The following is a 13,191-nucleotide window of genomic DNA, read 5'->3' on the forward strand; positions in this document are numbered from 1 at the left end:
TCAAGTGTCAGATAATGATGCAACGAAAAGAATGCTACACGTTACAGCCAGAAAAGGAATAACAGGTATACCAGATATAATACTGCATTGAAGATTTCACTTACTTTTTCTAGCCTGCACTGTGTATGCTTATTCAATACTCTCAGCCAAACAAATCAACAGACTGATTGTTTCTTCTGTGGACTTTATTTGTCTATATTTGTGACCTAGATAAGAATCACACCACATTTGTTTAGTAACCCGTACAGAAATCAACATTGCAGGCTAGAAAAAGTAAGTGAATTTTTGGAATGTACTGAATCTTTATATATGTGAATTTAAATATGATATTTTAGAGTGATTACAAAATTAAAACTGTACGCTAATTGAAATGAGGTTCTAGTTTAGACCCTGTTGGAACCTCTAGTCTGGATACAAGATGAGATATGGTTGGATATGACATCCTGTAGCACATTTACCCACAGATGTTGCTACAGCTGGGCCTGTAGATCCTGCTCTAAGTTTATAGGTTACTTAAGCTGCGTCCCATCTGCTCCTATAAATGTTTGATTGGTGATAAATCTAGAGACCAGGCAGGAAAGGAAGTGTAGCAGTCTGGTGGAAACTTTCTTGGAAAACCCTTGCTGTGGGTGAGCAATTTCCTGCTAAAAAATGCCAGTTGGGGGCACCAAGTGGTCCAGTGGTCTAAAGAGCTGGCACTATGACCGAGAGATAATTCGAATCCCGGTTATGCAGCTTGCCATCAGCTGCTGGAGCCCTGAGAGAGCACAATTGGCCTTGCTCTCTCTGGGTGGGTAGATAGCGCTCTTTTCCCTCATCACTCCAAAGGGTGATGTTAATCAGTACAAGGCGTCTTTGAGCTGATGTTTCAGAATCGAGTCGCTGCGCTTTCCTCCGAGAACGCTGTGATGCTACTTGGTAATGTCTTCACCCTTCTGGTGTTGGGGCATCACTAGTGATAGGGGATATACAGCTGAGTAACAACTGAATGGGTGAGACAATTAGCCCAGCAACACTAGGAGAAATTGGGGGAAAAAAAAAATGGAAGTTGGAAGTTCTGCCATTATAGTGTCCCTAGTATAGTGTATCACTACTATGAGTGACTGAGAGTCTAATGCAATGCTCCCCAGATCATCACACCAGTAGTTTGTTGGGGCAGGATTGAAACCTTAACCACAAGGCCTCAAAACTTGAACCTGGACATCATTAGATTTCAATGATTCCTTAAATATAATACAGTTTTCGGTTGTAGCAGTCCAGGATTTTGCAAAAGATGATGGCTGGCTGATTGGATAAGATTAGCTAGTTGGTGGGCAATTCTTTCGAATAAATCATGCATTCTACTTTTCTCAGCCGTGCTAAGATTCATCCCTTTTAAGGTTTGTCGACTGGACTCAATCTTCTCAAAGTCTCAAAGTCGTTGAGTGCATTGTAGAGGCATATCAACAGTCTACAATCTATGATCTTTCACCAGGAGGAACTCAATCCAAAAGTAGCTTCTGAAATTGTTCTTTTAGGCCCTTTTTACGTTTCTTGAGTCAAAACCACGAGAATCAGTGGTGAATCAGTGTGGTTATTTTTTTGGGAATACGTGTACAGTATTAGGCAGCTGGTTTTAATGTTCTGACTGATCAATATGTACAACTCCTACACAGATCTGCAGTCACTTACACTGTTCCGTATGTAATCAGACGCTTACCGCAATTACACCGCATTGATTTTATAGTTGCCAGGTAACTGCCGCCTCGCCGTGCCGCTGTGTACCTGTTTATTGTCTCGTAACTGAAGGTGAAAACTTGACAGCGCTGTGTGTTCATAAAAAGCGATGGGAAATAACTGAAAGGAATAACGAGGAAGAAATGTCACTCGTTCTCTGAAGAATCTCTGGGTGAGAGTAATTACACGGCTCTAAGTGTTCTGTATTGGATGTAAAGGATCGTGAAAGGCCCCGATCATCATGAATATACAGCACAGCGCTAATCAGACTCTTAAATAAGCTCAGCGCGCAACAAACACCGCGCTCTGAAGGCCGACCAGCCGCGTGCTCTCAACCAGCTGACACAAAGCGGTACGAGTGTTCTGCCTCCTGTAGATCTCTATTCTCCCACTCGTTCCTGCACTGTTCCTCAGAGCAGCACGAGAGAAATGGCACAATACCTTTATAAGACTTTTCATAAGATATATTTTCATACCACAATATATATATATATATATATATATATATATATATATATATATATATATATATATATATATATATATATATATTACTTTCTTTTCTGAAGTGAACAATCACATTGGATTTTTTTTAAATAAAAGTCTCTAAAAAGTGTTTTTCTGTCCCTTTTAAAAGTCATGCAATAGGACAGTAGTTACCACTATAAACAAGCTGGCATTTACAGTACCAGTCAAAAGTTTGGACACACTTTACATTTTTTTTTTCCATTTTTAGAATTGTTCTGCATTATAGATTAACATCAAAGTCTTCAAAACACATTACATTATTTCATTAACAACAGTGTTAAACAAACCAGAATATGTTTTATATTTAAGATTCTTCAAAGCAGCACCTCTTGCTTAGATGATCAGCTTTGAACATTTTTTGAGCATTTTCTCAGTCAGCTTTTTATAGAGGTAGAATCTCCTGGATTTCAGGTTTTCAGTTAAAAGCTGTGCTGAACTCATCAAGAGTTAATTAGCTGAATTTCTTGCCTTTTAATAATGTGTTTGAGAGCATCAGTTATAAAGTAGTGAAGAGGTAGAGTTACAGGTATACAGTGAATAGCTCTATTTAAGTAATGTTCTAATTCATAATAAGGCAAAAACTACTCAACTAATTAAAGAAAAAAATACTTTAAGAAATAAAGATCTAAAAGTACCAGAGTTACCAGAATCAAAAACGACAAGTTAACAGCTGCCCAGATAAAAGCAGCTAAATTTTTCACAGAGTATTCTGGTTTGATTAACACTTTTAAGTTACTCCATGATTCCTTATCGGTTCTTTCAAAGTCTGTATGACTTCAGTATGGTATTTATTTCCAATATAGAAAAAAAAAGAAGAAAATGAGATTTGAATGAGAAGGTGTGTCTAATTTTTGACTGATGTGATGTAAGTGATGTTGTGATTAATAAGTTAAATAAATGAACTGAATAAAAACAGTATTTAATTTTTTAAATCATGAATTATTCTCAACTCTTGGAATTTTAGCCTATGTATGAATTAGATAACGGTCAGACCACATATTCTTTTTGTAATCTATGCAGAAATTTGGGAAATTCCAAAGGATTCTTTATATTTTCTTTTGTTAATTGTTAATTAATAGAAGTAAAATGAGATTCTAACTTATATTATACATTACATTATTTTAGACCATGTTAATATCCCTGTTCAAAATGCTGGATATTAGTTAAGACTTTGTCAATTATTTTAAACAAAATAATTGTTTTCTTTAAACAAATGTTGTTCCATATAAGGCTTTAATCAATATTTTAAATGAATTTTTTAATCACATTTTCTGAATGCACACTCCAGTGTGCTATTTCAACATCACAATGCTCGTCCACATACTGCTGCCATCTCGAAAGCTTGCACTGAATACTCCATCAGCAGACATACTTCTGTCCACACCAGTCTAAATTCTTTTCTATCTTTTATTGTTCTTGTTTATCTTCCGAGCATTATTTCAGCCCCACACTTCCTCTAGGGTGAAGCATTTGTTTTGGAAAATGATGAGTGGTATAGTAGTATGGTGTATACACTATAGTGTATAATAATATTGTGAGGAACTCTGTGAAGATTCTGTGGCGCTGTGCCAGCTCTCCACTGGGCAGTGTTTGGTAAGTGCTGCTGCTGAGACTGTGCTTCTCCACATGGTGGGCAGTGTGTAAGTGGGTTCTGGTGAGGTCTCTGCCGGATGTGCCTAAATTGGCCCTGGTGTTTCTGGGTCAGTGGGCATGAGAACAGGGTAGTGAAATCTGTGAGCTCAGGCGTACGGCAGCGCCGCGGTCACAGGCTGGTCTACCGCTGCATTCCCCATCAATTACCAATGATGCAACACGGCTTTAATTTTACCAGAGAACTGCAAGAGTTGCAACACCGAAACAAAACAAAGCAGGACTTCCTTTAGAGCTGCACGTTTTTTTCAGTCATCTGCACACGCATAAAAAAAAGCTTTATTTAAAAAGCCTGGAATATGATATTAATATTGCATGCTGACTTTTGAACTAATTTTAGTGATATTCCTGATCTGTGAAGGAGAAGTGATGCAGTAAAAGAGGAAGCTGGGACAGGCCGAGCTGCTTCAGTACGAGGGGGAAAGAGGACGACACTAATATAATAACTTACCACATCAGGAACTTAACAAAAACGTGCCATGTAGGAAAGACTTAGGGGGCAGGACAGTGTGGTTTTGGCCTAAATTGGATTTAATGCTGACCCATTCTTCTAATTCACTTATTCACCATATATATATATATATATATATATATATATATTTTTTTTTTTTAATTCAACCAAGTTGAAAACCTCTGGAATATTATTAAGAGTAAGATGGATGATCACAAGCCATCAAACCAAACTGAACTGCTTGAATTTTTGCACCAGGAGTAAAAGCATAAAGTTATCCAAAAGCAGTGTGTAAGACTGGTGGAGGAGAACATGATGCCAAGATGCATGAAAACTGTGATTAAAAAACAGGGTTATTCCACCAAATATTGATTTCTGAACTCTTAAAACTTTATAAATATGAACTTGTTTGCTTTGCATTATTTAAGGTATAAAAGCTCTGCATCTTTTTTTTTTTTGTTATTTTCAGACATTTCTCATTTTCTGCAAATAAATGCATTAGATGACAATATTTTTATTTGGAATTTGGGAGAAATTTTGTCTGCACATATATGTGTGTCTGTGTGTGATTTAACTTAAAGTAGCTGATTAATAAATTAATAAATTCATTAGAATTCAGGTCCACAAATGCAGTATTCAGTAGTGTCTATGAATGTTCTTGTTGAACATGCTGGACTGTAAGGTCAGTTAAGGTCAGGTCGGACGTTCCCCACCTGAGTGAGATCTACAGTGAGTGACAGACGGTCTAAACCTGGTGTTTTTAGAGTAGGTGTGTGATAGAAGTTTGACATCATGTGTGTGATGTCACAGTGTCTCACATCTCCCTGTTGGAATGTGTTATACATCTTTAGTCACTGACAGTTTCAAAACATGAATATAAGACCCAGTAGTAAACCGGTTCACTGTTACACCATTTTTTTCCTTATAATATACTGTCCTATACTCCCACATACTAGGAATCTTGTTAAAGTTGAGGGTCTCATGGATTTCAGTCAATATTAGCAGATTCTTTAGACCAGAGGTCACTAATAGGTGGACCGCGGTCCGGGCCCGGACCCAGAAGTTGTCCAATCCGGACCCAAACCGATAAACTACAGAGAAGGATTTAATTCTGACAGTGTTCATTTAAAGCAGTGGAACTTTTTATCTTTATTGATAACTTTAACTTATTGTCTTTATGGTTTACGTGCTTTACAGCGACAGGCTGGCCTAAATCTAAAATAAATAAAATCAAATAGAATAAATATAACATTTTAAAACAAAGTGAAGATACAGATTCACATTATTAGACTCGATATGTTAAATTATTGAGAGTGTTTCTATTTATTTTATGATAGGTTGATAATGTAATTATTGTGACAGGTTATTTAATACAATACATATTATTGAAATATATTAGTATGTGTAATTTGCTTTGTCTTTCAGTTGTTGATAAAACACTGACAGAACTACTATAGGCTTCTTCAGTAAACAGAATAAAACACTGAATCATAACACAAGTTATTCTAATTAAACACCCCTGCTTTAGAACAATGTTGAAGAATCAGTGAGAAAGTTAAAGTTAAAGCGCTGGGGCTGGACACTTTTAACAAGACAACGACCCTAAACACTAAACACTGCTCAAAATCTACTAAAGCACTAAAGCGTTCATGCAGAGGAACAAGTACAGCGTTCTAGAATGATCATCTCAGACCCCAGACCTGAATATTATTAAAAATCTGTGGTGTGATTTAAAGCGGGCTGTTCATGCTCAGAAACCATCAAACCTGACTGAACAGGAGATGTTTAGTAAAGAAGAATGATCCCAAATACCTTCAACCAGAAGCCAGACTCTCATTAGAAGCTATAGGAAGATTTTAGAGGCTGTTATTTCTGCAAAAGGAGGATCTATTTAATATTGATGTAATTTTCTGTTGAGTGCAAAAATCTATGGACCTATAAACTTAATTTCACTTCTCAAATATCAATTTGTTCCTCTTTTATTTGATGTAATAAACTGAAATTGGGATAATAAACTGAAATCAGGGGTGCTCAAACTGTTTTATACCACTACCATATACTACCATATACACCCTACACTACCCTTTACTAATCTATACTCCATACAGTATATTGCCTTACACTTCCTATACATATATAAATATATATTAAATAATGCATAACGCAGATTCTCGTATCAGTTGGTACGGGAACATGACTTACATCACATTTCTTTACAGGCATTAAGTCAAATCAACGCAATAACAAAACTGAAAATGAGAAAGACATGTTCTAAAATTAACGCTGAGCTTCCAGATTTTACGTGACCGTTGCACAACCCTGAGCTCTGGGAAACTGCGGCTGAAATGTTGTAAGATTGTTATAAGAAGTTCCCAACAAGACCCTGAAACAACAGTGCTACGGTCTTACTGGAACTCAGACTGGAACTCAGACTGGAATTCACTTCCACTGAAGAAACAGAAGAATTTCAGCAGATATTTTGGGCGATAAAAAAGGAAGGAGGGAGGTGGTGGGAAAGACAGAAGAGCGTTATTTTGTTTCCAATCTACAAAGGAAAGTAATCCTATCCGCCATTCTAATGTGAATTTAATACCTGCGCTGCAGCCGCAGTGTGATTTGCAGACGGAGCGTTTATCAGATGCAGTGGGAGATGGAGTCGGACGCGCTGCTCGGCGCTCTGCAGGCGGAGCCTCTGTTTGTTTAATCGGTGTGGATTTGACTACGGGCTAAACTGAGGGAAGAGGAATCACAGCTACCATTCTGTAGGAACAGGGGAAGATTATGAAGGGAGAAATCGAGTTTTCTGTGACAAATGGAACACTGTTCTACTACCTGCACTTACACCGAGCCTGGAGAAGAACTTTTTTTAACCCTTTATTGTCCTCACTATGAGAAAAGCAATGGATGGTTTAATATTTTTATTTACATGGGGCAGGAATAAAAAAAACAAAACTTTTAAACTTTTTTTTTTTTAAAACAAAGGTGGCACTTTGTATTAAAATCAAAACATACAGGGTTCATCCATTTTTATCCTATAAATTACCATGATTTTTTCATGACTTTTTCCATGTGTCTTCAAGAGATTTTTTTTTATGACTATACAGTCTTTAACATTTTGGTGCAGACATGAACAATAAAACCAAAAACCAACTTAAACTATAATGATAAAAAAACAACATTTTTTAAGCAATGTTGACACGATCTTCAATAATAATAAAATGTTAGTCAGATCCCGAGATCCATTGTAAAGGGCTATATTACTGAATTAACTCTGATCTATTTGATCTATTTGTTACCTCAAAATAGCTTTTCTCAGGCAATAAATAGAAACACATTTGATGACTGAAAATTTCCATGACTTGACCAAAACTTTCTGTTTTTTTTTTTATTATTTTCTCAAAACTTATCCAGGCCTGGAAATTGCTATTTTCAAATTTCATGACTTTTCCAGGTTTTTAATGACGCCAAAAAAACAGGGGAAAAAAACAACTATTTGTGACATTTTAAACAGATTTATTTGACTGTGAGGTCCTGCAAAGGCACTAATGGGTCTTTGTTCAGAACAGAATTAGTTCCATTTTATTTCCTGTGATACATTATGAGGCATTGTTTTTTTTTTCCACAGTGACCTCCTAATTTATTTATTTTTAACCTAACATACCTCCGCTGAATGGGCGATTTAAAACAATTAAGTTAAAATTGCCTAAAATGTGCTTTTTCAAACAGTTAAAGCTATAGAAAGCCAAGGGGCCAGTTGTTCAAAGGTAATCTGATCGGATTTTGGTTATCGGATTGGATCAAATCTGGAAAACGGGTTGTTCAAAAGGGAAAGAAGCAATCTGAAATCGGATCAGATCATGTAATCCAATCCTAGTTTGTTAATGGATCAAACCTTCAGTTTCTGTTGTTCAAAACTTTTCAGTAGGATTTGGATAACTTTGATCCAAAAAAACAGGATTACCCTGATCCCAACAAGGGGTAGGATTTCAAGGTGGATTTCAGGAAGAAAATGTAGTAAAACTTTAAAATCAAAGTTTTAAAGTAAAAAAAAAATTATTTGTACAATTTAGTGTATATACTTTTATTTCTATTTTGCACTTGACCTGTTTAACCGTTACAGTGATAAAGTAGACATAGGCTACCAATTAAGCCTTTTACTGTAGTAAAGTAAAAATAAAAACAATCTTGACCCCATTAAATAAACCCCCCAAAAGATTTCAATAACAAACTAAAATAATACATTCATTTTTTCATCTACGTCACTGTCATTCATCACTGTATATTAATGTCAAGGAAACATTCATCAGATATGAAGCTGTCAAAAATAATTTCGAACAATTGCAAAGAACACCAGAGTTTGTTCTGGTTCTTCAACAGGCTCAGGTGCATCATGAACATCACAGAGAGGGACATTGCGTCTGGTAGCAACGTTGTGCAGGACAATACATGCAAGTGTTATGTTGCATGCTCCCTGTGGTTCGACTCGCAAATAGTTAAGTCATGCAAAGCGTCTCTGCAGAGCGCTCAACTGCTCGTATTGTTTTGCAATAAGCAGTATCTTGTTACTGCAAGAAAGGAGTCATCAACCCCTGTTGGTTCTTCTATCTGTTTTTTACATAGCTAGTGATCCGGATTAGGTAATCCTGAAAACTGTGTTTCTGGATCAGGTTGATCCAATCCAAAATTGCTTTGAAAAACTGGCTTAAAAGTAAGACAGATCACCTGATCCTGGATAGCAAAAAATGTGATTACCAAATCTGGATAATTTTGATCCGGATTACATTTTTTGAACAACTGGCCCAAGAAGATCAGGCTGTTACTGTTGAATCTACAGATTGATCAGGAGGAAATAAAGGAGCTTAAAGAGCAAGGTTTTAAAGAGCATGCAAACCAGTTGCCAGAACTTCCCCTGCAGAACTATGTTACTGTATTTATCTGTGAATATATGCATCCATATGAATTCACTGTGGGTAGACAGATATACAATATGTATAGAGGGAACAGTGAAATCAAACATATACTGAAGTCCATTGTGTGTAAAAAAGGCTGAAAATGATTTACAGACATGAAAATATAAAGTTCTACCAATAGACAGTAGATTTACCACTGATTAATAATTAAAAATCTATTAAAAAAGGTCTAATATTGAACAATCATACACTTACATATATAAAGTTCTACCAATGGCCCCTACAACTAATCAAAAATGTTATATCAATATTAACCTAATATCAAGGTCTATCAGTGGATCTCTTACATGATGTTTTAACAATAGACAGTAGAGTAAAGGAGAAGTCAATATTAAAGTCTACCAAGAGCAACCATCATGCAAAGAGTAGAATTATCTTATATATAAGTCAATATCAGTCTATACAAATTGACATTAGAATTCCTATATGAAGTGATATACAGCTTTGAAAAAAATAAAAGACCACTTAAAAAGGATGAGTCTTTTTGATTTTACCAAATTGAAAACCTCTGGAATATAACCAAGAGAAAGATGGATGATCACAAGCGATCAAATCAAGCTGAACTGCTTGAATTTTTGCACCAGGAGTAAAGGCATAAAGTTATCCAAAAGCAGTGTGTAAGACTGGTGGAGGAGAACCTGCCAAAATGCATGAAACTGTAATTTAAACCAGAGTTACACCAAATATCGATTTCTGAACTCTTAAAACTTTATAAATAGGAACTTGTTATTTCAGCCATTTCCCATTTTCTGCAAAGAAATGCTCTAAATGACATTATTTTTATTGGGAATTTGGGAAAATGTTGGCAGTAGTTTATAGAATAAAACAATAATGTTCATTTTACTCAAACATATACCTATGTCTGAGAGCAACTGATTCAGAAATTGGAGTGGTCTCTTAAATTTTTTCCGGAGCTGTATATACAAATGGACAGTGTTTTTTTTTTATTCAAAATTAAGGTCTAGAAAAGGAACAGTAGAACCCTAATCAAGGACCTAAAATCAAGAACCCTAGTGGACAGTGTACTTCTTATATGAAGTTTAGCAAACCGACAGCAGAATTATCAAGAACTCAATATCAGTGTCTACCAGTGGACACTAAAATACTTACCAATACTTTAAAATCAAAGTCTATAAATTAACAGTAAAACTTCTACTAATGGGCCAATGTGTGTGCGTGTGTGTCTCTGTGGTTCAACACTTACGATGTAGCAGGGCTCACAGTAGGCTTTTTTCTCCACAGCATAGAAGGGCTTCCCCCTCAGTTTGCAGCTGCAGGTCATGCAGATGAAGCAGTCCACATGGAAGACCTGATCCATGGCGGTGCAGCCTGTTCCCTCACCCAGCACGTTCTCCCCACAGCTGGCACAGCGACCTGAGCACAACACAACACAACACAACACACACTCTTACACTGATACACAATCAAATAAATCAATCAGCACATCTCTGGATTAGAGTTATTACAGTTTGTAGTGTTCTATAATTAGTGTTTTATTTATACAGCAGCAGCAATGACAGGAAGGGTAACTTAATTGCCAGTATCAATGGTACCACTTTAAAATAAGACTACCTTTATAAAGGGTTTATGATTGGTTTACAATTAGTTTATTAATAGCTACTAATTAGGTTGTAAATGCCTTCATTTCATTAATCATTAATAATCAGTTATAACACATACGTAGAAAAAGCAACAATGACCTTTTGTTTGCCCAATAGTGAACCCACAGCCATCTATATTGTTGCCCTTTTATTGTATGTGTTATAACTGATTATTAATAATTTATAAGGCATTTACAACTTAATAAGTAACCATTCATAAACAAATTGTAAACCACTTGTAAACCCTTTATAAAACCCTTTTAAAAGTGGTACCGTATCAACTAATGTAAATAAAAAAAATATTTAAAGCTCTTGGAGAATTGCTATTCTTCCACTCGCTTTAGTGTCAATCACAAAAATCAACATGGCAGAAGGAAGCAGCAATCTGTACAAATGCCATATAAAAGTTATTTAGGATTATTTTCACTCATAAATCATTCATAAACAATATAATAATGTAATATATATATATATATATATATATATATATATATATATATATATATATATATATATATATATATATATATATATTAAAGTCTATAGAAACCTATGTAATATCCAGCTCACCACACTTCCACTGTTAACAGGTCAGACGTGCAGGTTGAATATTAGGGTCGTAGTGCAGCGCGATATTAAAAAACTCTTCTGGTTCAATAATAATTTGATCTTTCAAGTTTAAGGACCAGAGGCTTTATACCCCCCCCCCCCCCCCCCCCGTCCCCCCTCCCATTCTAAAGCAGATGAGTCTCTACTGGAGCTACAGGCGACTCTCTCTGCAGAGATGTGATCTAGAATTGTGCGTCTGATGGATAAAAGAGTTTATAATCAATGTCAAATGAAACTGAATATGAGGAACACTTCTAAAGTTAGGCTGATAGCGTCTCGTGGGAATTTACCCCTTTATAGTGTTGTGATTTTTTTGGTTTTAAAAAGGGTAAAGTGATCGGTTGCCCTACAATTGAAGAAATCTAAGGCGCTTAATAAGGTCAGTCCTTTAATATAGTCCAGAGTGAGATGAAATTCCCTTTGAGCGGAGAGAGAGCGGCGATCAATAGGCTATTACCAACACAAATACACGCCCACCATCTGTCCACAGCACCGCATACTGCTCTCCCGGTACTAATGCATGGAAGTGTATGTTCTTACAATCTGCATTACATTACTGCCATCTCTGCAAATACACATAGCACAGCATATTGAGAAAAGAGAACCTCTAATGATATATACATCATATAGACAAAACTAACGGGACACTGCTGTCTACTGCCTAATGCTCTAAAAATCTGCATTATATTGGTATAATCTGTGCCTATACCTGACACAACATACTACAGTATATGTTAACATATAATGCAATATAAATAAAATAAAGATTGATTGATTAATAGATATATACTTTACATTATTTGGACAAAAGTACTGCAACACTTCCCAAAAAATATGTCCAAAATTTTGAACATATAGTGTGTCCGTCTATCTATCCATCCATCCATCCATCCATTGTCACATTGGCAAAAAACAAAAACATAAAACAACAACAACAAAAAAGACACCAGGTTTTACCACAAGAGACCATAAAAGTGCTTCCCCCAATGCCCCAAAAAAGACCATTACAGGCTACTTTTAGGTAGTGTACCTAGAGATTTTGATTGCTAGACATGCCTCTAATATGCAACAAAAGACATTTTGCCCAGTTGACAGATTTTGCCATCATGTCTATGTTACCTACTGGCTCTTTACTTTCAGTGAGGCTGTAACTGTCTGCCTGTCCATCCATCCATCCATCCATCCATCCAATCTAGGGATTTTTAACCTGGGGGTCATGACAAACTCCCAAGGGGGTTTTCTCAGCGAAATTTGCGACAAAATTAAATTTGGTTGCCAATCTTAAGTTTCTCATTACTGAATCAAACCGACTCATTCTTAGACTTGATTCAGGGTTGCTTTATAATAAAGTTTTCTTTTCACTGACTCAAACTGAAGCGTTTGCCGCTCTACTTGACTTTTCAATCTCAATCTTGTTTTAGGTTCACACATGTGCACTGTGGCTCTACATGTCCAGGCTGCATTAAAATTGAGTGTTTTTTTTAGAAGGTAACATTGGAAGTGGAGATGCAGAATACCCGCTTCCAGAAACTTAAAAAAAGAAAGCGAAAAAATATAATGAAAAGAACTTGGATTATAGATTTTCCCAGCCCTGAACCAGAGTTTCTCTGAATGCTCTCTGCCTAATTTCTGGAGTTCATTGGCGTTGAAAAAACTCCTCTCTTTT

The 13,191-nt window shown here is 36.0% G+C and overlaps 1 protein-coding gene across 3 annotated transcripts in view; it reads right to left on the reverse strand.

Moving 5' to 3' along the window:
* The window catches only part of lpp (LIM domain containing preferred translocation partner in lipoma), a 351,252-nt gene that overhangs the window by 45,954 nt on the left and 292,107 nt on the right, over nucleotides 1-13,191 (reverse strand). For all 3 annotated transcript variants that reach the window (XM_022675482.2, XM_022675484.2, XM_022675483.2), the window contains one exon: nucleotides 10,520-10,689. In XM_022675482.2, the coding sequence (XP_022531203.2) occupies nucleotides 10,520-10,689 (170 nt within the window). The remainder of the gene's footprint in view (nucleotides 1-10,519; nucleotides 10,690-13,191) is intronic.

This window comes from Astyanax mexicanus, chromosome 5, assembly GCF_023375975.1.
Source record: "Astyanax mexicanus isolate ESR-SI-001 chromosome 5, AstMex3_surface, whole genome shotgun sequence".
In the NCBI taxonomy this organism is placed as follows: domain Eukaryota; kingdom Metazoa; phylum Chordata; class Actinopteri; order Characiformes; family Acestrorhamphidae; genus Astyanax; species Astyanax mexicanus.